At 46.5% G+C, this 27,362-nt stretch overlaps 1 protein-coding gene across 1 annotated transcript; it reads right to left on the bottom strand.

The window, feature by feature from the left end:
* Positions 1–4,355: 4,355 nt before the first annotated feature.
* On the bottom strand, positions 4,356–26,943 carry LOC109899181 (potassium voltage-gated channel subfamily B member 2-like). Its single transcript, XM_031835034.1, has 4 exons — positions 26,821–26,943; positions 7,550–7,760; positions 7,146–7,328; positions 4,356–6,883 (listed from the first exon to the last, which is right to left on the bottom strand). Exons 1-4 carry the CDS (start codon positions 26,941–26,943, stop codon positions 5,157–5,159), a joined length of 2,244 nt encoding a protein of 747 aa, XP_031690894.1. The 3' UTR covers positions 4,356–5,156.
* Between the last annotated feature and the right edge of the window lie 419 nt (positions 26,944–27,362).

Below are 27,362 nucleotides of genomic sequence, written 5' to 3'. Positions count from 1 at the left end.
CGCCCAGTCCAAGACACCAGAGCAAAACAAGCAGAGAAAGTTGAAGTTAAGCTTAGGGTATTGAAGTCTGACTGAAATCATTCAGTTTTAAAACTCAATCATGTCCAAGACACCAGAGCAAAACAAACAGAGAAGTTTTAAATGATCAGGATAAAAAACTAACTGGAAACGCAAAACAATTACAGTAATGACATCAGGATGAATCAATTACGAGACAAACCACCCGTTAGAGAAATCAAAAAGAACGATCATCTACTCATTTACTGGTGTTAATGAGCAGCTAGAATGCCTTGATAAAACATGATCATATGTATTGGTCATCTGACAGTAGAAGTAATAATAATGGGGGGTTTTCTGAGATACACTAATATTTTTCTGCCCCAAATGGAACTCCAAATGATCTACATAGGACTGTCTTAACTGTAGGCCCCAGTACAACATCTCTAGGACTGTCTTAACTGTAGGCCCCAGTACAACATCTCTAGGACTGTCTTAACTGTAGGCCCCAGTACAACACCTCTAGGACTGCCTTAACTGTAGGCCCCAGTACAACATCTCTAGGACTGTCTTAACTGTAGGCCCCAGTACAACATCTCTAGGACTTTCTTAACTGTAGGCCCCAGTACAACATCTCTAGGACTGTCTTAACTGTAGGCCCCAGTACAACATCTCTAGGACTGTCTTAACTGTAGGCCCCAGTACAACATCTCTAGGACTGTCTTAACTGTAGGCCCCAGTACAACACCTCTAGGACTGCCTTAACTGTAGGCCCCAGTACAACACCTCTAGGACTGTCTTAACTGTAGGCCCCAGTACAACATCTCTAGGACTGTCTTAACTGTAGGCCCCAGTACAACATCTCTAGGACTGTCTTAACTGTAGGCCCCAGTACAACATCTCTAGGACTGTCTTAACTGTAGGCCCCAGTACAACACCTCTAGGACTGTCTTAACTGTAGGCCCCAGTACAACATCTCTAGGACTGTCTTAACTGTAGGTCCCAGTACAACATCTCTAGGACTGTCTTAACTGTAGGCCCCAGTACAACATCTCTAGGACTGTCTTAACTGTAGGCCCCAGTACAACACCTCTAGGACTGTCTTAACTGTAGGCCCCAGTACAACATCTCTAGGACTGTCTTAACTGTAGGTCCCAGTACAACATCTCTAGGACTGTCTTAACTGTAGGCCCCAGTACAACATCTCTAGGACTGTCTTAACTGTAGGCCCCAGTACAACATCTCTAGGACTGTCTTAACTGTAGGCCCCAGTACAACACCTCTAGGACTGTCTTAACTGTAGGCCCCAGTACAACACCTCTAGGACTTTCGTAACTGTAGGCCCCAGTACAACGTCTCTAGGACTGTCTTAACTAACTGTAGGCCCCAGTACAACATCTCTAGGACTGTCTTAACTGTAGGCCCCAGTACAACACCTCTAGGACTGTCTTAACTGTAGGCCCCAGTACAACATCCCTAGGACTGTCTTAACTGTAGGCCCCAGTACAACACCTCTAGGACTGTCTTAACTGTAGGCCCCAGTACAACATCTCTAGGACTGTCTTAACTGTAGGCCCCAGTACAACATCTCTAGGACTGTCTTAACTAACTGTAGGCCCCACTACAACATCTCTAGGACTGTCTTAACTGACTGTAGGCCCCAGTACAACATCTCTAGGACTGTCTTCATTAACTCTAGGCCCCACTACAACATCTCTAGGACTGTCTTAACTAACTGTAGGCCCCGCTAGAACACCTCTGGGACTGTCTTAACTGTAGGCCCCACTAGTACACCTCTAGGACTGTCTTAACTGTAGGCCCCACTAGTACACCTCTAGGACTGTCTTAACTATCTGTAGGCCCTGCTAGAACACCTCTGGGACTGTCTTAACTGTAGGCCCCACTAGTACACCTCTAGGACTGTCTTAACTGTAGGCCCCACTAGTACACCTCTAGGACTGTCTTAACTATCTGTAGGCCCCACTATTACACCTCTAGGACTGTCTTAACTAACTGTAGGCCCCACCACAACACCTCTAGGACTGTCTTAACTATCTGTAGGCCCCACTAGAACATCTCTAGGACTGTCTTAACTAACTGTAGGTTCCAATAGAACACCTCTAGGACTGTCTTAACTGTAGGCCCCAGTACAACATCTCTAGGACTGTCTTAACTGACTGTAGGCCCCAGTACAACATCTCTAGGACTGTCTTCATTAACTCTAGGCCCCACTACAACATCTCTAGGACTGTCTTAACTAACTGTAGGCCCCGCTAGAACACCTCTGGGACTGTCTTAACTGTAGGCCCCACTAGTACACCTCTAGGACTGTCTTAACTGTAGGCCCCACTAGTACACCTCTAGGACTGTCTTAACTATCTGTAGGCCCTGCTAGAACACCTCTGGGACTGTCTTAACTGTAGGCCCCACTAGTACACCTCTAGGACTGTCTTAACTGTAGGCCCCACTAGTACACCTCTAGGACTGTCTTAACTATCTGTAGGCCCCACTATTACACCTCTAGGACTGTCTTAACTAACTGTAGGCCCCACCACAACACCTCTAGGACTGTCTTAACTATCTGTAGGCCCCACTAGAACATCTCTAGGACTGTCTTAACTAACTGTAGGTTCCAATAGAACACCTCTAGGACTGTCTTAACTATCTGTAGGCCCCTCTAGAACACCTCTAGGACCATATTAACTAACTGTAGGCCCTACTAGAACACCTCTAGGACTGTCTTAACTATCTGTAGGCCCCACTAGAACATCTCTAGGACTGTCTTAACTAACTGTAGGCCCCTCTAGAACACCTCTAGGACTGTCTTAACTGTAGGCCCCACTAGAACACCTAGAACACCTCTATGACTGTCTTAACTGTAGGCCCCACTAGTACACCTCTAGGACTGTCTTAACTACAACACCTCTAGGACTGTCTTAACTAGAACATCTCTATGACTGTCTTAACTGTAGGCCCCACTAGAACACCTCTAGGACTGTCTTAACTGACTGTAGGCCCCACTAGAACATCTCTAGGACTGTCTTAACGGTAGGCCCGACTAGAACACCTCTAGGACTGTCTTAACTAACTGTAGGCCCCACTAGAACACCTCTAGGACTGTCTTAACTAACTGTAGGCCCCTCTAGTACACCTCTAGGACTGTCTTAACTGTAGGCCCCACTAGAACACCTCTAGGACTGTCTTAACTACAACACCTCTAGGACTGTCTTAACTAACTGTAGGCCCTACTAGAACACCTCTAGGCCTGTCGTAACTGTAGGCCCCACTAGGACACCTCTAGGACTGTCTTAACTGTAGACCCCACTAGAACACCTCTAGGACTGTCTCTTAACCAACTGTAGGCCCCACTAGAACACCTCTAGGACTGTCTCTTAACTAACTGTAGGCCCCACTAGAACACCTCTAGGACTGTCTTAACTAACTGTAGGCCCCACTAGAACACCTCTAGGACTGTCTTAACTAACTGTAGGCCCCAATAGAACACCTCTAGGACTGTCTTAACTAACTGTAGGCCCCAATAGAACACCTCTAGGACTGTCTTAACTATCTGTAGGCCCCACTAGAACACCTCTAGGACTGTCTTAACTAACTGTAATCCTACTTCACTGTATTCATAGATTTTAAATTCGTAAAAGCTACATTCTGAAGTATACATTGTCAGAGAGTAATTAATATATTGTGTGATATTTTGATGGAATCAAGGAGCAGATTGTATATCAACCAACCTAATGATTTCTCCTTTCTAAAACCCTATCTCGCCTGCTGAAACCAAGCTGAAATAAATATGCTTATTTATTAAGTTTAGGCTAGTAGCTGAAGCGTTTGTCATCACTGATGACATATTTTGGCAACTACATTTGTATATCATTTTTTTGAAACATTATTTCCAATGAAAATACTAATCATCATTAAGCTGATCTTTGAGCAAGGCATTATTACATTGAAAACCCAAACCAATTATAACGCAAACCGAAGACAATGTTAACATTGCAGTTCATACACTCATCTCATCAAGACAAAAACATAACATAGTCATCATGGTTTTTACACATTGGATTTAAACGAAAGGTCATGATATGTTTGTCATAGGTCGCTACGTTGCAACACCCCCTTAGGGTTTTGGTCTAAAGTAGTGCTCTATTTAAGGAATAGGGTGCCATAGGGCTCTGGTCTAAAGTAGTGTACTATATAGGGAATAGGGTGCCATAGGGCTCTGGTCTAAAGTAGTGTACTATATAGGGAATAGGGTGCCATAGGGCTCTGGTCTAAAGTAGTGTGCTATATAGGGAATAGGGTGCCATAGGGCTCTGGTCTAAAGTAGTGTACTATATAGGGAATAGGGTGCTATAGGGCTCTGGTCTAAAGTAGTGCACTATAGGGTGCCATTTGGAACACAGGCTCTGTGTGAGGTCTGTTGATGCATTACCTTCTTTCTCCTCACATTAGAAATATTTGTACCTTTGGCGAACGTGGATCTTTTTCTGCCTCTTCTTCTGTGAATTGTCATTGCCTTTGTTGTCATAGTATGTTGAGCGCTTTCAGCAAACCGTCAAATATACCTACATATCTATTTTTAAAAGCTTTTTGATGTTTTTAAAGATACACATTTTTCACTGTTGCTAGAAAAAAAGAAACAAGACTGAAATTTACAGGATTGAAAATGTCTTCTTAAATATGTCCATATGAGTTTCTCGATTTGAGCCCCAAAAGTTTTATGTCTGCAAAACTACTGCAGTCTCTGTTTCGGCAATACACCTCTGCAGTCTCTGTTTCGGGCAATAAACCTCTGCAGTCTCTGTTTCGGGCAATAAACCTCTGCAGTCTCTGTTTCGGGCAATAAACCTCTGCAGTCTCTGTTTCGGGCAATAAACCTCTGCAGTCTCTGTTTCGGCAATAAACCTCTGCAGTCTCTGTTTCGGCAATAAACCTCTGCAGTCTCTGTTTCAGCAATAAACAACAACACGCGTAAAAGGGACTTGTCATGCCATGCAAAAATACCTCTTCCACTATCTGGCCCTTTTTCTCTCATCTCACTTTCCTCCTATTTCCTCCCTCTCTTCTCATTCTTCTTCGTATTTCTCAGCAGGTTATTTAAATGTAATTCAAGTGGGTCTTTTCCCTCATAGCGCCCCCTACAGTCACATGCTGGTTTCACAGGTTGGGGACATACTGCTCTCCCCGGTCATCAGGGGGATCTCTGGTGTGAACATGTGGTTCTCTGCTTGGTGTCCACTTTGGTTGATGTCGACCTTACCCTCCCCACTTGCCCCTCCCCCCAACACACCCTGGGTGCAGTTCCCCGCCGATGCCCCTCCTGCCGCTCCCGCAGTAGTCTCCATCAGGTTTTTCTCCTCGTTGGTCAACCCTTGACACCCGAGACTCTGGTCCAGGGTGTCCTCGTCCCCTGGCGGGGTGTCCACCACTACCACCAGCCTCTCAGGGGACAGGGGGAAGATCTCGTCTTCTGTGCCCAGGTCGAGGGCCTCTGTGCTGGGGAGGAGCGGTGTGGTCTCCCCCTCAGGGGACTCATCCTCCAGGAGGCTGGAGCTGATGTCCTTGGGTGAGGTGGTGCTGGGTGGCGTCGGGGGGGCTTCGGTGGGGGGGCCCTCGATGAAAATGACCTTTAACCCTTTGGTTCCCTTGACGACAGGGTTGATGCTGCCTCTCAGGGAATTCCGGATGTTCTCAACGGTTCTGTTGAAGCTCTCTGCGTCGTCTCTGGTGGACTTTGTGGCACCATCTTGGTCATAGGGAACAAACCCATACATCCTGTCTTTGAGGAGGGTGGTATCGTGTGGGCTTTGGACATCATCGACACTCGACTCTGGGAGGAGATCCAGAGTCGGAGGGAACTTCCTTCCAGAACCTTCCCCAAACTCGTCCCTGCAGGTGGCGATGCTATCCACGCTCGGCGGGCTCTGTATTCCGTCACCTTCCTTCAGCTCCGTCGAAGACGAAGAAGAGCGCAGGACTTCCTGCATCTCCAGTTCTACTTTCTGTAAGGTCGGGGTCGGCGCAGGAGGGGACCCCGGGTGCTGCTGCAACTCCGGGGATGTCGTGGCGGTGAAGGCGGTTGAGGTGCTCACGGTGCTCAGGGAGCAGGAAGTGTTGAGGTTGGTGAAGGACTGAGACCTGGCCATCTCGTTGTACAAGGACTCTAGGTTCTGAGCGTTAAGAAGCTGAGAGTTACCGCCTCTGAATTCGGGGATACCGCCTCTGAACTGAGGGCTACCGAGGTGCCGCCGCTGGGGGCTGCTGCTGGTGGTGATGGTGATGCGGTGGGTGGATCCCAGGAGGATGGATTCGGGGAACGTCTTATCCAGGGTATGAAGACTGGTGTCAGAGGCGGCGCATTTGGGTGTGCTGGCCCAGCGGTTGGGGGACAGGTGGTTGCCCAGGCCCACACAGAGCTTGTCCTCTCCTCCTTTCTCCACGACTACATCCATCAGCTCCATACTCCGGGCGAACGCATCCTTCAGGTTCATGGAGACGATACTACCGTTCCTCTTGGCCCTCTCCAGGGCCTCCCGCCTCTTTATGGCCTTCTCCTGCCTCTTCTGCTCCTTGTAGAACTCAGAGAAATTGTTGACTATAATGGGGATGGGCAGAGCGATGACCAACACCCCGGCGATACAGCAGAGACCCCCGACTATCTTACCCAACAGAGTCTGAGGGTAGATGTCACCGTAACCCACCGTAGTCATAGTGATAGTGGCCCACCAGAAGGAGGCGGGGATGCTGGTGAACTTGGTGGCGTCTTCGTCCTTCTCGGCAAAGAAGACGAGGCTGGAGAAGATCATAATGCCCATGGCCAGGAAGAGGATGAGCAGGCCCAGCTCGTTGTAACTCCTCCTCAGGGTGAAACCTATATTAGATTAGAGTAGAACAACTAAAACTGTATACTCTCAATGAGTCAAACAGTGGTTCTTGGTCCTGGTACTGGTCCGAAGAGGTGCTCATTTTAATGTTTGCCTTCGCACTATACATCTGATTCCCTTGAATCAATTCATCAAACCTTTCATTGGTGGAATCAGGTGCGTAGTGGGCAAAAAAACTAAAACGAGCACCCATCTGAGTCCCCAGGACCAGGACTAATAAACACTGGGCTAAACAACATGCATACAGACCTAGAGACTGCAGCCCTGTGGAATGCCTGGCCAGCTTCAGAATCCTCAATATTCTCATGATCCGGAATATCTGCACCACACGCCGAACGTTCTGGAACTGTAGAACACTCTTGTTGGATTCCGTCAGGAAGATGGTGACATAATAAGGGAGGATGGCCAGCAGGTCAATGATGTTCAGGGGACCTTTGAGACAGACAGGGAGAGAAGGAGGGAGAGAGGAAGCAAGGGAGAGGGGTAAAACAGTTTTTACTTCAATACGACTTTGTACAAGTGGCAGCAACAAGCTGAATTGCGAGTACAATTTACATTTTAACTATAAAAATTGGCCAGTATTATCAACTAAAACACAAAACGAAAGACAAAGTTCCAGTTTAGTTGAGGAGCGGCTTTAAGCGTATATTTACCTTTGAAGAACTTCCACTTGTCGGGTGAAGAGAGGAAGCGGAGGAGGTATTCCATGGTAAACCAGGCGATGCAGATGGCTTCCACATGGGCCAGCTGGGGGTTGTCGTTGGCCTGGCCGAACTCATCTAGCACCTGGAGCTCTGGTAGGGTGTTGAGGGACAAGGCGATAGTGGAGAGAATTATGAACAGGATAGACAGGATAGCCAGGATCTGGAGGGGAGAGGGAGAGGGAGAGATGTCAGTGTAGCTGATGTAAAATGGATAGCTAATTGGCGGTGCGCAAGTAGCGTTAAATCACTGAGACGTAGAAGTACTTGTTTTCCAAGGTCACTGATCTGTAAGGTCACTGCTCTGTGAGGTCACTGCTCTGTAAGGTCACTGCTCTGTAAGGTCACTGCTCTGTGAGGTCACAGCTCTGTGAGGTCACTGCTCTGTGAGGTCACTGCTCTGTAAGGTCACTGCTCTGTGAGGTCACTGCTCTGTAAGGTCACTGCTCTGTAAGGTCACTGCTCTGTAAGGTCACTGCTCTGTGAGGTCACTGCTCTGTAAGGTCACTGCTCTGTAAGGTCACTGCTCTGTAAGGTCACTGCTCTGTAAGGTCACTGCTCTGTGAGGTCACTGCTCTGTGAGGTCACTGCTCTGTAAGGTCACTGCTCTGTAAGGTCACTGCTCTGTAAGGTCACTACTCTGTAAGGTCACTGCTCTGTAAGGTCACTGCTCTGTAAGGTCACTACTCTGTAAGGTCACTACTCTGTAAGGTCACTGCTCTGTAAGGTCACTGCTCTGTAAGGTCACTGCTCTGTAAGGTCTCTGCTCTGCAAGGTCACTGCTCTGTAAGGTCACTGCTCTGTAAGGTCACTGCTCTGTAAGGTCACTGCTCTGTAAGGTCTCTACTCTGTAAGGTCACTGCTCTGTAAGGTCACTGCTCTGTAAGGTCTCTGCTCTGCAAGGTCACTGCTCTGTAAGGTCACTGCTCTGTAAGGTCACAACTCTGTAAGGTCACTGCTCTGTAAGGTCACAACTCTGTAGGGTCACTACTCTGTAAGGTCTCTACTCTGTAAGGTCACTGCTCTGTAAGGTCTCTACTCTGTAAGGTCACTGCTCTGTAAGGTCACTGCTCTGTAAGGTCACTGCTCTGTAAGGTCTCTGCTCTGCAAGGTCACTACTCTGTAAGGTCACTGCTCTGTAGGGTCACTACTCTGTAAGGTCTACTCTGTCAGGACACTACTCTGTAGGGTCACTACTCTGTAAGGACACTACTCTGTAAGGTCTCTACTCTGTAGGGTCACTACTCTGTAAGGTCTCTACTCTGTCAGGACACTACTCTGTAGGGTCACTGCTCTGTAAGGTCTCTACTCTGTCAGGACACTACTCTGTAGGGTCACTACTCTGTAAGGACACTACTCTGTAAGGTCTCTACTCTGTAGGGTCACTACTCTGTAAGGTCACTACTCTGTAAGGTCTCTACTCTGTCAGGACACTACTCTGTAGGGTCACTACTCTGTAAGGACACTACTCTGTAAGGTCTCTACTCTGTAGGGTCACTACTCTGTAAGGACTGCTTTTGTGATCTGACAGGTATTTCTACTATACGGACGACACGTGTTCAGAGGGTCCGTGGTGTAGCACAGGAAGTAGCACAGGAAGTAGCACAGGAAGTAAGGATGCTGAAGGTGCAGCATCACCCCTTGAAAAATCTGAATAGAAACATGTTTTCATATAAATGTATTGTGTTTTTTGGTCCCTAGTTCAAGCCCAGTTCTGAGGCAAGGAGAGGGATGGGAAGCAACACTGTTAAATCAGTTGATAAAATCAAGAATACAAATATTAAACAGTAGCTATGTGTTCTGACCTTGAAGAAAAAAAACTACCCCTTTTAAAAGTGGTACTATATGGTCTGTAGCCAGAACCAGGAGCAGTACATGTTCTTTGAGCAAAACAACAGTAGGAGCTTCTACTGTATATATATACACCACACGCACGCACACACACACACACACACACACACACACACACACACACACACACACACACACACACACACACACACACACACACACACACACACACACACACACACACACACACACACACACACTAAGGTGAGATGTAATAGACCATGTAATATCTTTCCCTTCCATTGTCAATTCATAGCAGAGAACGGTTGGGTGAATCTTGCATCTCAGCCTAACACCTTAGAGAATATAAATGAGTCACAGCCTAACACCTTAGAGAATAGAAATGAGTCACAGCCTAACACCTTAGAGAATATAAATGAGTCACAGCCTAACACCCTAGAGCATAGAAATGAGTCACAGCCTAACACCCTAGAGAATAGAAATGAGTCACAGCCTAACACCCTAGAGAATAGAAATGAGTCACAGCCGAACACATTAGAGAATAGAAATGAGTCATAGCCTAACACCTTAGATAATAGAAATGAGTCACAGCCTAACACCCTAGAGAATAGAAATGAGTCACAGCCTAACACCTTAGATAATAGAAATGAGTCACAGCCTAACACCTTAGAGAATATAAATGAGTCACAGCCTAACACCTTAGAGAATATAAATGAGTCACAGCCTAACACCTTAGAGAATATAAATGAGTCACAGCCTAACACCTTAGAGAATAGAAATGAGTCACAGCCTAACACCCTAGAGAATAGAAATGAGTCACAGCCTAACACCCTAGAGAATAGAAATGAGTCACAGCCTAACACATTAGAGAATATAAATGAGTCACAGCCTAACACCTTAGATAATAGAAATGAGTCACAGCCGAACACATTAGAGAATATAAATGAGTCACAGCCTAACACCTTAGATAATAGAAATGAGTCACAGCCTAACACCTTAGAGAATATAAATGAGTCACAGCCTAACACATTAGAGAATATAAATGAGTCACAGCCTAACACCTTAGATAATAGAAATGAGTCACAGCCTAACACCTTAGAGAATATAAATGAGTCACAGCCGAACACATTAGAGAATATAAATGAGTCACAGCCTAACACCTTAGATAATAGAAATGAGTCACAGCCTAACACATTAGAGAATATAAATGAGTCACAGCCTAACACCTTAGAGAATATAAATGAGTCACAGCCTAACACCTTAGAGAATATAAATGTATCTATCTAGAGTCAACACTTTACAGCCCAGCCATTCCACTGCTAGAGTTCAGATCTGAGGTGGTTGATTTGGGATAGACTCTGTCCGTGTCTCCAATGCCACCCTATACTGTCACTGAACAAAAATATAAACACCACATGTCAAGTGTTGGTCCAATCTTTCATGAGCTGAAATAAAATATCCCAGTAATTTTCCGTATGCACAAAAAGCTTATTTCTCTCAAATGTTACGCACAAGTTTGTTTACATCCCTTGCCAAGATAATCCATCCACCTGACAGGTGTGGCATATCAAGTATCTGATTAAACAGCACGATCATTACACAGGTGTACCTTGTGCTGGGGACAATAAAAGGCACCTCTAAAATGTGATGTTTTGTCACACAACATAACGCCACAGATGTCTCAAGTTTTGATGGAGCGTTCAACTGACGTGCTGACTGCAGGAATGTCAACCAGAGCTGTTGCCAGAGAATTGAATGTTCATTTCTCTACCATAAGCCACCTCCAACATGGTTTTGGGAGTACGTCCAACTGGCCTCACAGCCACAGACCACGTGTAACCACGCCAACCCAGGACCTCCACATCCAGCTTCTTCACCTGTGGGATGGTCTGAGGCCAGCCCCCCAGGACAGCTGAGGAAACTGTGGGTTCTGCACAAACTGTCAGAAACCGTCTCCGGGAAGCTCATCTGCATACTCGTCGTCGTCACCAGGGTCTTGACCTGACTGCAGTTCGGTTTCGTAACCGACTTTGATGGCCACTGACACGCTGGAGAAGTGTGATCTTCACGGATTAATCCCGGTTTCAACTGTACCGGGCAGATGGCATTGTGTGGGCAAGCTGTTTGCTGATGTCAGTGTTGTGAACAGAGTAATTTGAATGCACAGAGACACTGTGACAAGATCCTGAGGCCCATTGTGGTGCCATTCATCCACTGCCATCACCTCATGTTTCAGCATGATAATGCACAGCCCCATGTCACATGGATCTGGACACAATTACTGGAAGCTGAAAATGTCCCAGTTCTTTCATGGCCTGCATACTCACCTGACATGTCACCCATTGAGCATGTTTGGGATGCTCTGGATAGACGTGTACAACAACGTGTTCCAGTTCCCGCCAATATCCAGCAACTTCGCACAGCCATTGAAGAGGAGCGGGGCAACATTACAACAGTCCACAATAAACAGCCTGATCAACTCTATGTGAAGGAGATGTGTCGCGCTGTATGAGGCAAATGGTGGTCACACCAGATACTGACTGGTTCTCTGAGTCACGCCATGACTTATTTTGATTTTTAAAGGTATCTGTGACCAACAGATGCATATCTGTATTCCCAGTCATATGAAATCCATAGATTAGGGCCTAATGAATTTCTTTCAATTCACTGATTTCCTTATGAACTATAAGTCAGTAAAATCTTTAAAATTCTTGCATGTTGGATTATTTTTTATTTTTTTCGTTCATTGTATTTTAAGTTCACTACTTTTAACCAGGGCCCATAGGCCCCTGTAGAAGAAGCTCACTATATACTGTAGGTAATAGGGTGCCATTGGGGACAAGCTCTGTGAGATGTATAAGTGAATCTCTGGAAGCCATAGGAATATTAATGGTATGAATAAAATCAGTGGTGAGGAAGTAGATTTGATTTGATGAGCTGAGAGAGACAGACATTCATCAATGGGAATGTGCTTTCTGTATGAGGAACATAAAGCATGGAGCCTGAGAGAGAATGAGAAGACAGTGGAATGATGAAAATAAAAGAATGACTGAAGAAATGTAGGAGTACAATAATGAGTCGCGGTGTCCCCTTTCTCCAGGGTAAAGACTCCAGGGTAAAGCCTCCAGGGTAAAGCCTCCAGGGTAAACACTCCAGGGTAAAGACTCCAGGGTAATGCCTCCAGGGTAAAGACTCCAGGGTAAAGACTCCAGGGTAATGCCTCCAGAGTAAATACTCCAGGGTAATGCCTCCAGGGTAATGCCTCCAGGGTAAAGACTCCAGGGTAATTCCTCCAGAGTAAAGACTCCAGGGTAAAGCATCCAGGGTAATGCCTCCAGGGTAAAGACTCCAGGGTAAAGACTCCAGGGTAAAGACTCCAGGGTGAAGACTCCAGGGTAATGCCTCCAGGGTAAAGACTCCAGGATAAAGACTCCAGGGTTAAGTCTCCAGGGTAAAGACTCCAGGGTAATGCCTCCAGGGTAAAGACTCCAGGGTAAAGACTCCAGGTTAAAGTCTCCAGGGTAAAGTCTCCAGGGTAATGCCTCCAGGGTTAAGTCTCCAGGGTTAAGTCTCCAGGGTAATGCCTCCAGGGTTAAGTCTCCAGGGTAATGCCTCCAGGGTTAAGTCTCCAGGGTAATGCCTCCAGGGTAATGCTTCCAGGGTAATGTATCCAGGGTAAAGACTACAGGGTAAAGACTCCAGGGTAAAGACTACAGGGTAATGCCTCCAGAGTAAATACTCCAGGGTAATGCCTCCAGGGTAATGCCTCCAGGGTAAAGACTCCAGGGTAATTCCTCCAGAGTAAAGACTCCAGGGTAAAGCCTCCAGGGTAATGCCTCCAGGGTAAAGACTCCAGGGTAAAGACTCCAGGGTAAAGACTCCAGGGTGAAGACTCCAGGGTAATGCCTCCAGGGTAAAGACTCCAGGATAAAGACTCCAGGGTTAAGTCTCCAGGGTAAAGACTCCAGGGTAATGCCTCCAGGGTAAAGACTCCAGGGTAAAGACTCCAGGGTAAAGACTCCAGGGTAAAGTCTCCAGGGTAAAGTCTCCAGGGTAATGCCTCCAGGGTTAAGTCTCCAGGGTTAAGTCTCCAGGGTTAAGTCTCCAGGGTAATGCCTCCAGGGTTAAGTCTCCAGGGTAATGCCTCCAGGGTTAAGTCTCCAGGGTAGTGCCTCCAGGGTAATGCTTCCAGGGTAATGTATCCAGGGTAAAGACTACAGGGTAATGACTCCAGGGTAATGCCTCAAGGGTAATGCCTCCAGGGTAATACATCCACGGTAATGTCTCCAGGGTAACGCCCCCAGGGAAAGCCTCCAGGGTAATGCCTCCATGGTAATGCCTCCAGGGTAATGCCTCCAGGGTAAAGTCTCCAGGGTAATGCCTCCAGGGTAAAGACTACAGGGTAAAGTCTCCAGGGTAATGCCTCCAGGGTAATGCCTACAGGGTAAAGACTACAGGGTAAAGACTCCAGGGTAATGCCTCCAGTGTAAAGACTCCAGGGTAATGTTTCCAGGGTAAAGACTCCAGGGTAATGCCTCCAGGGTAAAGGCTCCGGGGTAATGCCTCCAGTGTAAAGACTCCAGGGTAATTCCTCCAGGACAAAGACTCCAGGGTAATGCCTCCAGGGCAAAGACTCCAGGGTAATGCCTCCAGGGTAAAGACTCCAGGGTAATGCCTCCAGAGTAATGCCTCCAGGGTAAAGACTCCAGGGTAATGCCTCCAGGGTAAAGACTATGGTGATCTGATTTCTTCAACTGTAACTTTATTGGACCTTTTATTTAACTTTATAAAAATATTATTGAACTAGTCGGTTAAGAGCAACTTCTTTACAATGATGGCCTACCCCGGCCAAATTCGGACAGCACTGGGCCAATTGTTGTGATCTGATAAAGTGAAAATGCTTTTATGAAATGAAGAAAATATATACAAGGGTGCATCCCAAATGTCACTCTATGTAGGCCCATAGGGCTCTGGTCTAAAGTAGTGCACTATATAGGGAATAGGGCTCTGGTCTAAAGTAGTGCACTATATAGGGAATAGGGTGCCATAGGGCTCTGGTCTAAAGTAGTGTACTACATATAGGGAATAGGGTGCCATAGGGCTCTGGTCTAAAGTAGTGTATTATATAGGGAATAGGGTGCCATAGGGCTCTGGTCTAAAGTAGTGCACTATATAGGGAATAGGGTGCCATAGGGCTCTGGTCTAAAGTAGTGCACTATATAGGGAATAGGGTGCCATATGGCTCTGGTCTAAAGTAGTGCACTATGTATAGGGAATAGGTTGCCATAGGGCTCTGGTCTAAAGTAATGCACTATATAGGGAATACGGTGCCATAGGGTTCTGGCCCCATGTCATTGAGGATTTCAAGTTAAAGGTCTACCGGGTTACTGCGTCCCAAAATGCCTTGGCATTCTCCTGATTCCATGATGTCATGCACACATTCAATGCACACAGTGCCTGAGGCATAAAATCAACCACAAAACATCACTGCACCTCCTCCATGTTTGACTGTAGGGAAGGCTGAACCTCCTCCATGTTTGACTGTAGGGAAGGCTGATCCTCCTCCATGTTTGACTGTAGGGAAGGCTGAACCTCCTCCATGTTTGACTGTAGGGAAGGCTGAACCTCCTCCATGTTTGACTGTAGGGAATGCTGAACCTCCTCCATGTTTGACTGTAGGGAAGGCTGAACCTCCTCCATGTTTGACTGTAGGGAAGGCTGAACCTCCTCCATGTTTGACTGTAGGGAAGGCTGAACCTCCTCCATGTTTGACTGTAGGGAAGGCTGAACCTCCTCCATGTTTGACTGTAGGGAAGGTGTTCTTTCTTTGAAGGCTGAACCTCCTCCATGTTTGACTGTAGGGAAGGCTGAACCTCCTCCATGTTTGACTGTAGGGAAGGCTGAACCTCCTCCATGTTTGACTGTAGGGAAGGCTGAACCTCCTCCATGTTTGACTGTAGGGAAGGCTGAACCTCCTCCATGTTTGACTGTAGGGAAGGCTGAACCTCCTCCATGTTTGACTGTAGGGAAGGCTGAACCTCCTCCATGTTTGACTGTAGGGAAGGCTGAACCTCCTCCATGTTTAACTGTAGGGAAGGCTGAACCTCCTCCATGTTTGACTGTAGGGAAGGCTGAACCTGCTCAATGTTTGACTGTAGGGAAGGCTGAACCTCCTCCATGTTTGACTGTAGGGAAGGCTGAACCTCCTCCATGTTTGACTGTAGGGAAGGCTGAACCTCCTCCATGTTTGACTGTAGGGAAGGCTGAACCTCCTCCATGTTTGACTGTAGGGAAGGCTGAACCTCCTCCATGTTTGACTGTAGGGAAGGCTGAACCTCCTCCATGTTTGACTGTAGGGAAGGCTGAACCTCCTCCATGTTTGACTGTAGGGAAGGCTGAACCTCCTCCATGTTTGACTGTAGGGAAGGCTGAACCTCCTCCATGTTTGACTGTAGGGAAGGCTGAACCTCCTCCATGTTTGACTGTAGGGAAGGCTGAACCTCCTCCATGTTTGACTGTAGGGAAGGCTGAACCTCCTCCATGTTTGACTGTAGGGAAGGCTGAACCTCCTCCATGTTTGACTGTAGGGAAGGCTGAACCTCCTCCATGTTTGACTGTAGGGAAGGCTGAACCTCCTCCATGTTTGACTGTAGGGAAGGCTGAACCTCCTCCATGTTTGACTGTAGGGAAGGCTGAACCTCCGCCATGTTTGACTGTAGGGAAGGCTGAACCTCCTCCATGTTTGACTGTAGTGAAGGCTGAACCTCCTCCATGTTTGACTGTAGGGAAGGCTGAACCTCCTCCATGTTTGACTGTAGGGAAGGCTGAACCTCCTCCATGTTTGACTGTAGGGAAGGATGAACCTCCTCCATGTTTGACTGTAGGGAAGGCTGAACCTCCTCCATGTTTGACTGTAGGGAAGGCTGAACCTCCTCCATGTTTGACTGTAGGGAAGGCTGAACCTCCTCCATGTTTGACTGTAGGGAGGCTGAATCTCCTCCATGTTTGACTGTAGGGAAGGATGAACCTCCTCCATGTTTGACTGTAGGGAAGGCTGAACCTCCTCCATGTTTGACTGTAGGGAAGGTGTTCTTTCTTTGAAGGCTGAACCTCCTCCATGTTTGACTGTAGGGAAGGCTGAACCTCCTCCATGTTTGACTGTAGGGAAGGCTGAACCTCCTCCATGTTTGACTGTAGGGAAGGCTGAACCTCCTCCATGTTTGACTGTAGGGAAGGTTGAACCTCCTCCATGTTTGACTGTAGGGAAGGCTGAACCTCCTCCATGTTTGACTGTAGGGAAGGCTGAACCTCCTCCATGTTTGACTGTAGGGAAGGCTGAACCTCCTCCATGTTTGACTGTAGGGAAGGCTGAACCTCCTCCATGTTTGACTGTAGGGAAGGCTGAACCTCCTCCATGTTTGACTGTAGGGAAGGCTGAACCTCCTCCATGTTTGACTGTAGGGAAGGCTGAACCTCCTCCATGTTTGACTGTAGGGAAGGCTGAACCTCCTCCATGTTTGACTGTAGGGAAGGCTGAACCTCCTCCATGTTTGACTGTAGGGAAGGCTGAACCTCCATGTTTGACTGTAGGGAAGGCTGAACCTCCTCCATGTTTGACTGTAGGGAAGGCTGAACCTCCTCCATGTTTGACTGTAGGGAAGGCTGAACCTCCTCCATGTTTGACTGTAGGGAAGGCTGAACCTCCTCCATGTTTGACTGTAGGGAAGGCTGAACCTCCTCCATGTTTGACTGTAGGGAAGGCTGAACCTCCTCCATGTTTGACTGTAGGGAAGGCTGAACCTCCTCCATGTTTGACTGTAGGGAAGGCTGAACCTCCTCCATGTTTGACTGTAGGGAAGGCTGAACCTCCTCCATGTTTGACTGTAGGGAAGGCTGAACCTCCTCCATGTTTGACTGTAGGGAAGGCTGAACCTCCTCCATGTTTGACTGTAGGGAAGGCTGAATCTCCTCCATGTTTGACTGTAGGGAAGGCTGAACCTCCTCCATGTTTGACTGTAGGGAAGGCTGAACCTCCTCCATGTTTGACTGTAGGGAAGGCTGAACCTCCTCCATGTTTGACTGTAGGGAAGGCTGAACCTCCTCCATGTTTGACTGTAGGGAAGGTGTTCTTTCTTTGAAGGCTGAACCTCCTCCATGTTTGACTGTAGGGAAGGCTGAACCTCCTCCATGTTTGACTGTAGGGAAGGCTGAACCTCCTCCATGTTTGACTGTAGGGAAGACTGAACCTCCTCCATGTTTGACTGTAGGGAAGGCTGAACCTCCTCCATGTTTGACTGTAGGGAAGGCTGAACCTCCTCCATGTTTGACTGTAGGGAAGGCTGAACCTGCTCCATGTTTGACTGTAGGGAAGGCTGAACCTCCTCCATGTTTGACTGTAGGGAAGGCTGAACCTCCTCCATGTTTGACTGTAGGGAAGGCTGAACCTCCTCCATGTTTGACTGTAGGGAAGGCTGAACCTCCTCCATGTTTGACTGTAGGGAAGGCTGAACCTCCTCCATGTTTGACTGTAGGGAAGGCTGAACCTCCTCCATGTTTGACTGTGGGGAAGGCTGAACCTCCTCCATGTTTGACTGTAGGGAAGGCTGAACCTCCTCCATGTTTGACTGTAGGGAAGGCTGAACCTCCTCCATGTTTGACTGTAGGGAAGGATGAACCTCCTCCATGTTTGACTGTAGGGAAGGATGAACCTCCTCCATGTTTGACTGTAGGGAAGGCTGAACCTCCTCCATGTTTGACTGTAGGGAAGGTGTTCTTTCTTTGGAGTCTTCATTTTATCATCTGTAAACATAGAGCTGGTGATTCTATGATTTACCAAATTATATTTTGAAAAGAGGAAGTGAAGTACCCTAAGAATATTTGGTTTCAGTCTCCATCTCCTCCATCTCCATCTCCTCCATCTCCATGTCCATCTCCTCCATCTCCATCTCCTCCATCTCCATGTCCATCTCCTCCATCTCCATCTCCTCCATCTCCATCTCCTCCATCTCCATCTCCATCTCTTCCATCTCCATGTCCATCTCCTCCATCTCCATCTCCTCCATCTCCATCTCCATCTCCTCCATCTCCATGTCCATCTCCTCCATCTCCATCTCCTCCAACTCCATCTCCATCTCCTCCATCTCCATGTCCATCTCCTCCATCTCCATCTCCATCTCCTCCATCTCCATGTCCATCTCCTCCATCTCCATCTCCTCCATCTCCATCTCCATCTCCTCCATCTCCATGTCCATCTCCTCCATCTCCATCTCCTCCATCTCCATCTCCATCTCCTCCATCTCCATGTCCATCTCCTCCATCTCCATCTCCATCTCCATCTCCATCTCCGTGTCCATCTCCTCCATCTCCATCTCCTCCATCTCCATCTCCATCATCTCCATCTCCTCCATCTCCATCTCCATCTCCATCTCCATCTCCTCCATCTCCATGTCCATCTCCCCTATCTCCATCTCCTCCATCTCCATCTCCTCCATCTCCATCTCCATCTCCTCCATCTCCATGTCCATCTCCTCCATCTCCATCTCCTCCAACTCCATCTCCATCTCCTCCATCTCCATGTCCATCTCCTCCATCTCCATCTCCATCTCCTCCATCCTCCATCTCCATGTCCATCTCCTCCATCTCCACAATCTGAATCCCTCCACAGGCTCATAGAGGATCTAGATACTTTTCCTAACCTCTCTGGATTAAAACCAAATTATGATCAATGTGTACTATATTACGTGCTAATTTTACATCACCATGTAGTTTAATTGGTAGATGGTCTGACGGAGATGTGGACATAGTCGGTATTCAAATCCCGAAAGAAAGAAATGATCTCACTCCAATAAATTTTTATAGAAAGTTAGCAAAAATAGATAAGATCTTGCTACAATGGAAAGGAAAATACCTGTCTATATGTGGAAAAATCACCATGATGAACTCTTTAGTTATATCACAGTTGACCTATTTGCTTATGGTTTTTCCTCCACCTAGCGACCTGCTTTTTAAATGATATGAACAAAAAAATATTACAATGTATTTGAAATGGCCACAAAATGAAAAGGGCCTATTTATATAACGAATATATTCGGAGGGCAGAAATGATTAAATATTAAAGCATTGGACCTCTCACTAAAGGCATCAGTCATACAAAAGTTATACCTTAAATCCAAACTGGTTCTCTAGTAAATTGGTAGGAATGTCTCATCCCATGTTCAATAAGGGCCTTTTCCCCATTATTCACATTACAACCACTCACTTTCGGTTGTTTGAAAATGAAATAATCTCCAAAATATCGTTATTTTTTAAACAAGCCTCAGAAAGTTGGTTGCAATTTCAGTTTAATCCTGAAAAGACAGAACAAATAATACAACAAATAGTGTGGTTAAACTCAAATATAGTAATTGATAAAAAAAAACATATTTTTCGATTAAATGTTTTACAAAAAAAGTATAATTTTAGTGAATGATATCATAAATAGGACTGGTGGAGTTATGTCACACATGCAGCTAACACAGACATATGGAAATGTCTGCTCTACCCAAAATTACAACCAACTAATAGCAGCATTACCACAAAAATGGAAGAGGCAAGTAGAAGGGGATAAAAGTAAGGAACTTGTATGTCGGCCCTGTATTAAAGAACATAAATGGTCAAAGAAAAGTGTGATAAAAACATATACCAATTTCATTTAAGGACCAAAGAATTAACAGCTGTGCCATATAAATTGCAAAAGAGTTGGGAAGAGATTTTCGATGTACCCATTCCATGGCACATGGTTTATGAAATGACACACAAAACAACGTTAATTTAAATTACTATACAAAATTCCCCCCCCCCCCCCTATATGGGGGATACAATCTTCCCAGCTCTGCAGATTCTGCTGTGAGGAGGCAGAGTCATTAGATCATTTATTTTGGTACTGTCCATATGTAGCTCGTTTTTGTTCATAGAACTAATGCTGCAGATAGCAATACTGGGTGATTTGAAAAGCCATAGTCAATCAATCAATAATATAATATATATTTTATAAAAATGTTAGCAAAAATGTTTATCTTTAATTTACAATCTGTAGAAGCTATGAGAATAGAAAGGTCCAGTACATTTGTGAAGCATCACAGCACAGTTGAAAAATATATGGCAAATAGAAATCCAAAATGGATGGTGTTCAGAGATAGATGGGAGTGGTTGAATGGAGCTGAAGGATGGGATTGGATGGTGTTAAGAGATAGATGGGAGAGGTTGAATGGAGCTGAAGGGTGGGACTAGATGGTGTTAAGAGATAGATGGGAGGGGCTGAATGGAGCTGAAGGGTGGGACTGGATGGTGTTAAGAGATAGATGGGAGGGGCTGAATGGAGCTGAAGGGTGGGACTAGATGGTGTTAAGAGATAGATGGGAGGGGCTGAATGGAGCTGAAGGGTGGGACTGGATGGTGTTAAGAGATAGATGGGAGGGGCTGAATGGAGCTGAAGGGTGGGACTAGATGGTGTTAAGAGATAGATGGGAGGGGCTGAATGGAGCTGAAGGGTGGGACTAGATGGTGTTAAGAGATAGATGGGAGGGGCTGAATGGAGCTGAAGGGTGGGACTAGATGGTGTTAAGAGATAGATGGGAGGGGCTGAATGGAGCTGAAGGGTGGGACTAGATGGTGTTAAGAGATAGATGGGAGGGGCTGAATGGAGCTGAAGGGTGGGACTGGATGGTGTTAAGAGATAGATGGGAGGGGCTGAATGGAGCTGAAGGGTGGGACTAGATGGTGTTAAGAGATAGATGGGAGGGGCTGAATGGAGCTGAAGGGTGGGACTAATAACAACAAGATAACCAATGTAAAACATACAGGGGTCTGTAAAATGTATAAAGGTTCAGAAATGTTGCAAAATAACACAGTTACAAATAGAAATCTAACTGGTTGGACATCAGAAATAGAGGAAGGACTAAAAACAAACACAATGTAACTATTGTTGAATAGATTGTGTCTGTAAAATGTGTGTAATATGTATAAACTGAAGGTAGAAGCACAAGAGTTATTGTTTATTAATATACTCTAATTGGTGGAAGAGTGGAAGGGTTAGCAGGGAATAATAAAGGTATATTCTTTAAAAAGGATGTATATTTATATAGGTACAGTGGGGCAAAAAAGTATTTAGTCAGCTACCAATTGTGCAAGTTCTCCCACTTGAAAAAGATGAGAGAGGCCTGTAATTTTCATCATAGGTACACAGTCATGGTTCCAGTACTTGCTTTTATTTCACCAGTTGTATGTCCTTGAACCTATTTGATAAAAAAAAAATTGCACTTAGAAAAAGTTCTAAGGATAAGTTACAACCTGCAGTACCCCTGGTCTGCCTTCAACTTTAGATACTCAATGAGAGGGGGCAGCACTGAGCTAGCCTGCAACGTCACTTCCTAGAGTGGCTCAAACTGCAGTGCGCATGCAATATTTCCAGATACTCCTCCATAATGCAAGATGGTGACAGGCTAAAACAACACTTGCTGATCTTCAAATGCGCCTCTGAGCCTTCACACAGGAAACAATGAGCCTTCACACAGGAAACAATGAGCCTTCACACAGGAAACAATGAGTCTTCACACAGGAAACAATGGGCCTTCACATAGGAAACAATGAGCCTTCACACAGGAAACAATGGGCCTTCACATAGGAAACAATGGGCCTTCACATAGGAAACAATGAGCCTTCACACAGGAAACAATGGGCCTTCACATAGGAAACAATGAGCCTTCACACAGGAAACAATGAGCCTTCACACAGGAAACAATGGGCCTTCACATAGGAAACAATGAGCCTTCACACAGGAAACAATGACCTTTCACACAGGAAACAATGAGCCTTCACACAGGAAACAATGAGCTTTCACATAGGAACCAATGAGCCTTCACATAGGAACCAATGGGGGGGATGTCATCAATTGCTTGGTCCATTCTTTTGTACAGTCCTTGGAACAGACGGTGGATGAGTGAGTGAGAGGAGATTTAGATTTTTTTTTAAATGGTAGTTTTAACGTCCTCTAATTACCAGTGTATTTGTGCGTCTGCTTCCATCCTGCAGCATTGTTTAGATATTCTATACTATATAGTTCTAGTATTCCCGCTTCTATTCTTCTCACAACTCACAAACCAACTCCTTTTTTTCAGTTGGGAAATTTTCCGAGTAGCATTTCCCCATCTGTAGCATCACCCATCTGTAGCATCCCTCATCTGTAGCTTAACCCATCTGTAGCATCCCCCATCTGTAGCATCCCCCAATCTGTAGCATCCCCCATCTGTAGCATCCCCCATCTGTAGCATCCCCCATCTGTAGCATCCCCCATCTTGTAGCATCCCCCATCCGTAGCATCCCTCATCTGTAGTATACCCCATCTGCATTTCCTGCTTATTTCCCTCTTGATTCTGGGAATCCAACTACCAGGATTTCTGTGAAAGCCCAGAACGTTGCAACCCTACATGGCCCATACAAATGTCAAATGACTCTTTGATTTAATTTCTTCACCTTTAATCTCCAATGAACTGTTACTGTTGTCAAAAGGAGCATAAGAAACAGAACAGATTGACAGAGGAGATGAAAGTCGGATAAAAGCCTGTAAGCTGTTGTGCAGATTTAAAAAAAAAACAGAATGAGTTACGTCTCTTCAGATTACACGTGTTTAAAGTAGAGGATTACATCTCCTTCAATAATAAATGTCCCAAATGGTACCCTATTCTCTATATAGTGCACTACGTTAGACCAGAGCCCTATGGCACCCTATGCCCTATATAGTGCACTACTTTAGACCAGAGCCCTATGGAACCCTATTCTCTATATAGTGCACTACTTTAGACCAGAGCCCTATGGAACCCTATTCTCTATATAGTGCACTACTTTAGACCAGAGCCCTATGGCACCCTATGCCCTATATAGTGCACTACTTTAGACCAGAGCCCTATGGAACCCTATTCTCTATATAGTGCACTACTTTAGACCAGAGCCCTATGGAACCCTATTCTCTATATAGTGCACTACTTTAGACCAGAGCCCTATGGAACCCTATTCCCTATATAGTGCACTACTTTAGACCAGAGCCCTATGGAACCCTATTCTCTATATAGTGCACTACTTTAGACCAGAGCCCTATGGAACCCTATTCCCTATATAGTGCACTACTTTAGACCAGAACCCTATGGTACCCTATTCCCTATATAGTGCACTACTTTAGACCAGAGCCCTATGGCACCCTATTCTCTATATAGTGCACTACTTTAGACCAGAGCCCTATGGAACCCTATTCCCTATATAGTGCACTACTTTAGACCAGAACCCTATGGTACCCTATTCCCTATATAGTGCACTACTTTAGACCAGAGCCCTATGGCACCCTATTCTCTATATAGTGCACTACTTTAGACCAGAGCCCTATGGCACCCTATTCTCTATATAGTGCACTACTTTAGACCAGAGCCCTATGGAACCCTATTCCCTATATAGTGCACTACTTTAGACCAGAACCCTATGGTACCCTATTCCCTATATAGTGCACTACTTTAGACCAGAGCCCTATGGCACCCTATTCTCTATATAGTGCACTACTTTAGACCAGAGCCCTATGGAACCCTATTCCCTATATAGTGCACTACTTTAGACCAGAACCCTATGGTACCCTATTCCCTATATAGTGCACTACTTTAGACCAGAGCCCTATGGCACCCTATTCCCTATATAGTGCACTACTTTAGACCAGAGCCCTATGGCACCCTATTCCCTATTATAGTGCACTACTTTAGACCAGAGCCCTACGGCACCCTATGCCCTATATAGTGCACTACTTTAGGCCAGAACCCTATGGCACCCTATTCCCTATATAGTGCACTACTTTAGAACAGAGCCCTATGGCACCCTATGCCCTATATAGTGCACTACTTTAGACCAGAGCCCTATGGTACCCTATTCTCTATATAGTGCACTACTTTAGACCAGAGCCCTATGGCACCCTATTCCCTATATAGTGCACTACTTTAGACCAGAGCCCTATGGCACCCTATTCCCTATATATAGTGCACTAGTTTTGACCAGAGCCAATAGTAAATATGGTGTCGTTTGGGACAGTAACGATAGTAGAGAAGCAGAACAAATGCATCTTCATCTGTCTTTCTGATCCCATCTGTGACCCATCAGGAGACCCCAACGTACTGATAATCCAACACCAATGCTCAAAGCATAACATAACACTCATGTTCCTAGCCTGGGTACCAGTCTGTTTGTCTCCTACCTCTCCTTTAGCCTGGGTACCAGTCTGTTTGTCTCCTACCTCTCTGTTAACCTGGGTACCAGTCTGTTTGTCTCCTACCTCTCCTTTAGCCTGGGTACCAGTCTGTTTGTCTCCTACCTCTCTGTTAGCCTGGGTACCAGTCTGTTTGTCTCCTACCTATCTGTTAGCCTGGGTACCAGTCTGTTTGTCTCCTACCTCTCCGTTAGCCTGGGTACCAGTCTGTTTGTCTCCTACCTCTCTGTTAGCCTGGGTACCAGTCTGTTTGTCTCCTACCTCTCTGTTAGCCTGGGTACCAGTCTGTTTGTCTCCTACCTCTCTGTTAGCCTGGGTAACAGTCTGTTTGTCTCCTACCTCTCTGTTAGCCTGGGTACCAGTCTGTTTGTCTCCTACCTCTATGTTAGCCTGGGTAACAGTCTGTTTGTATCCTACCTCTCTGTTAGCCTGGGTACCAGTCTGTTTGTCTCCTACCTCTCTGTTAGCCTGGGTACCAGTCTGTTTGTCTCCTACCTCTCTGTTAGCCTGGGTACCAGTCTGTTTGTCTACTACCTCTCCGTTAGCCTGGGTACCAGTCGGTTTGTCTCCTACCTCTCCGTTAGCCTGGGTACTAGTCTGTTTGTCTCCTACCTCTCCGTTAGCCTGGGTACCAGTCTGTTTGTCTCCTACCTCTCCATTAGCCTGGGTACCAGTCTGTTTGTCTCCTACCTCTATGTTAGCCTGGGTACCAGTCTGTTTGTCTCCTACCTCTCTGTTAGCCTGGGTAACAGTCTGTTTGTCTCCTACCTCTCTGTTAGCCTGGGTACCAGTCTGTTTGTCTCCTACCTCTCTGTTAGCCTGGGTACCAGTCGGTTTGTCTCCTACCTCTCCGTTAGCCTGGGTACCAGTCTGTTTGTCTCCTACCTCTCCGTTAGCCTGGGTACCAGTCTGTTTGTCTCCTACCTCTCTGTTAGCCTGGGTACCAGTCTGTTTGTCTCCTACCTCTCCTTTAGCCTGGGTAACAGTCTGTTTGTCTCCTACCTCTCCGTTAGCCTGGGTACCAGTCTGTTTGTCTCCTACCTCTCTGTTAGCCTGGGTACCAGTCTGTTTGTCTCCTACCTCTCCGTTAGCCTGGGTAACAGTCTGTTTGTCTCCTACCTCTCCATTAGCCTGGGTAACAGTCTGTTTGTCTCCTACCTCTCCGTTAGCCTGGGTAACAGTCTGTTTGTCTCCTACCTCTCCGTTAGCCTGGGTACCAGTCTGTTTGTCTCCTACCTCTCTGTTAGCCTGGGTACCAGTCTGTTTGTCTCCTACCTCTCTGTTAGCCTGGGTACCAGTCTGTTTGTCTCCTACCTCTCCGTTAGCCTGGGTACCAGTCTGTTTGTCTCCTACCTCTCTGTTAGCCTGGGTACCAGTCTGTTTGTCTCCTACCTCTCCGTTAGCCTGGGTACCAGTCGGCTTGTCTCCTACCTCTCTGTTAGCCTGGGTACCAGTCTGTTTGTCTCCTACCTCTCTGTTAGCCTGGGTACCAGTCTGTTTGTCTCCTACCTCTCCGTTAGCCTGGGTACCAGTCTGTTTGTCTCCTACCTCTCCGTTAGTCTGGGTAACAGTCTGTTTGTCTCCTACCTCTCCGTTAGCCTGGGTAACAGTCTGTTTGCCTCCTACCTCTCCTTTAGCCTGGGTAACAGTGTTTGTCTCATACCTCTCCGTTAGCCTGGGTAACAGTCTGTTTGTCTCCTACCTCTCCGTTAGCCTGGGTAACAGTCTGTTTGTCTCCTACCTCTCCGTTAGCCAATCTTTGTTTATAGGTCAATGGTGGAGTTGTTACCTGAGTAGAAGGTGAAGTGTTCTCATCAATGTTCTCAGCTCATATCAGTTCTCATCTTTTAGCCTTTAGAACTGCTACAGTGCACGTGTTGAGAAGCTATAAGCTACGCTACTGCTGCTGTGCAATATTAAAGTGCAGGACAATGACCAATCACTCTTCTCCTTCTCACTGACCTTCCCTATCCACCTCATCCTCCTTCTCTCCTCCTCTTCTTCCTCTCACTGCCCTTCCCTGACCTCCTCCTCATCCTCGGTCTCTCTCTCCTCTTCTTCCTCTCACTGACCTTCCCTGACCTCATCCTCCCCCTCTCTCCTCCTCTTCTTCTTCCTCCCACTGTCCTTCCCTGACCTCCTCCTCATCCTCCATCTCTCTCTCCTCCTCTTCTTCCTCCCACTGCCCTTCCCTGACCTCATCCTCCCTCTCTCTCCTCCTCTTCTTCCTCTCACTGCCCTTCCCTGACCTCCTCCTCATCCTCCCTCTCTCTCCTCCTCTTCTTCCTCCCACTGCCCTTCCCTGACCTCATCCTCCCTCTCTCTCCTCCTCTTCTTCCTCCCACTGCCCTTCCCTGACCTCATCCTCCCTCTCTCTCCTCCTCTTCTTCCTCCCACTACCCTTCCCTGACCTCATCCTCCCTCTCTCTCCTCCTCTTCTCCCTCTTTTATCCTTTATCCTTGCTGTCCTCCTCCACCCTATTATTACAGTAACAGATTGGCTCTGGGCCACATGCAAAGGCTGCTACCCTGACCTTAGAGGATTAGTTTAGAGTCCAGTTGAGACAGCTGAGGGGAGGACGACTCATAATAATGGCTGGAACGGAGTGAATGGAATGGCATCAAACACATATGAACAAAATGTTCTACTAGCCAGGCTAGTAGAACATTTGGCAAACT

This window comes from Oncorhynchus kisutch, linkage group LG11 (assembly GCF_002021735.2).
Source record: "Oncorhynchus kisutch isolate 150728-3 linkage group LG11, Okis_V2, whole genome shotgun sequence".
NCBI lineage: Eukaryota > Metazoa > Chordata > Actinopteri > Salmoniformes > Salmonidae > Oncorhynchus > Oncorhynchus kisutch.
This window is presented reverse-complemented; position numbering and strand designations above follow the sequence as displayed.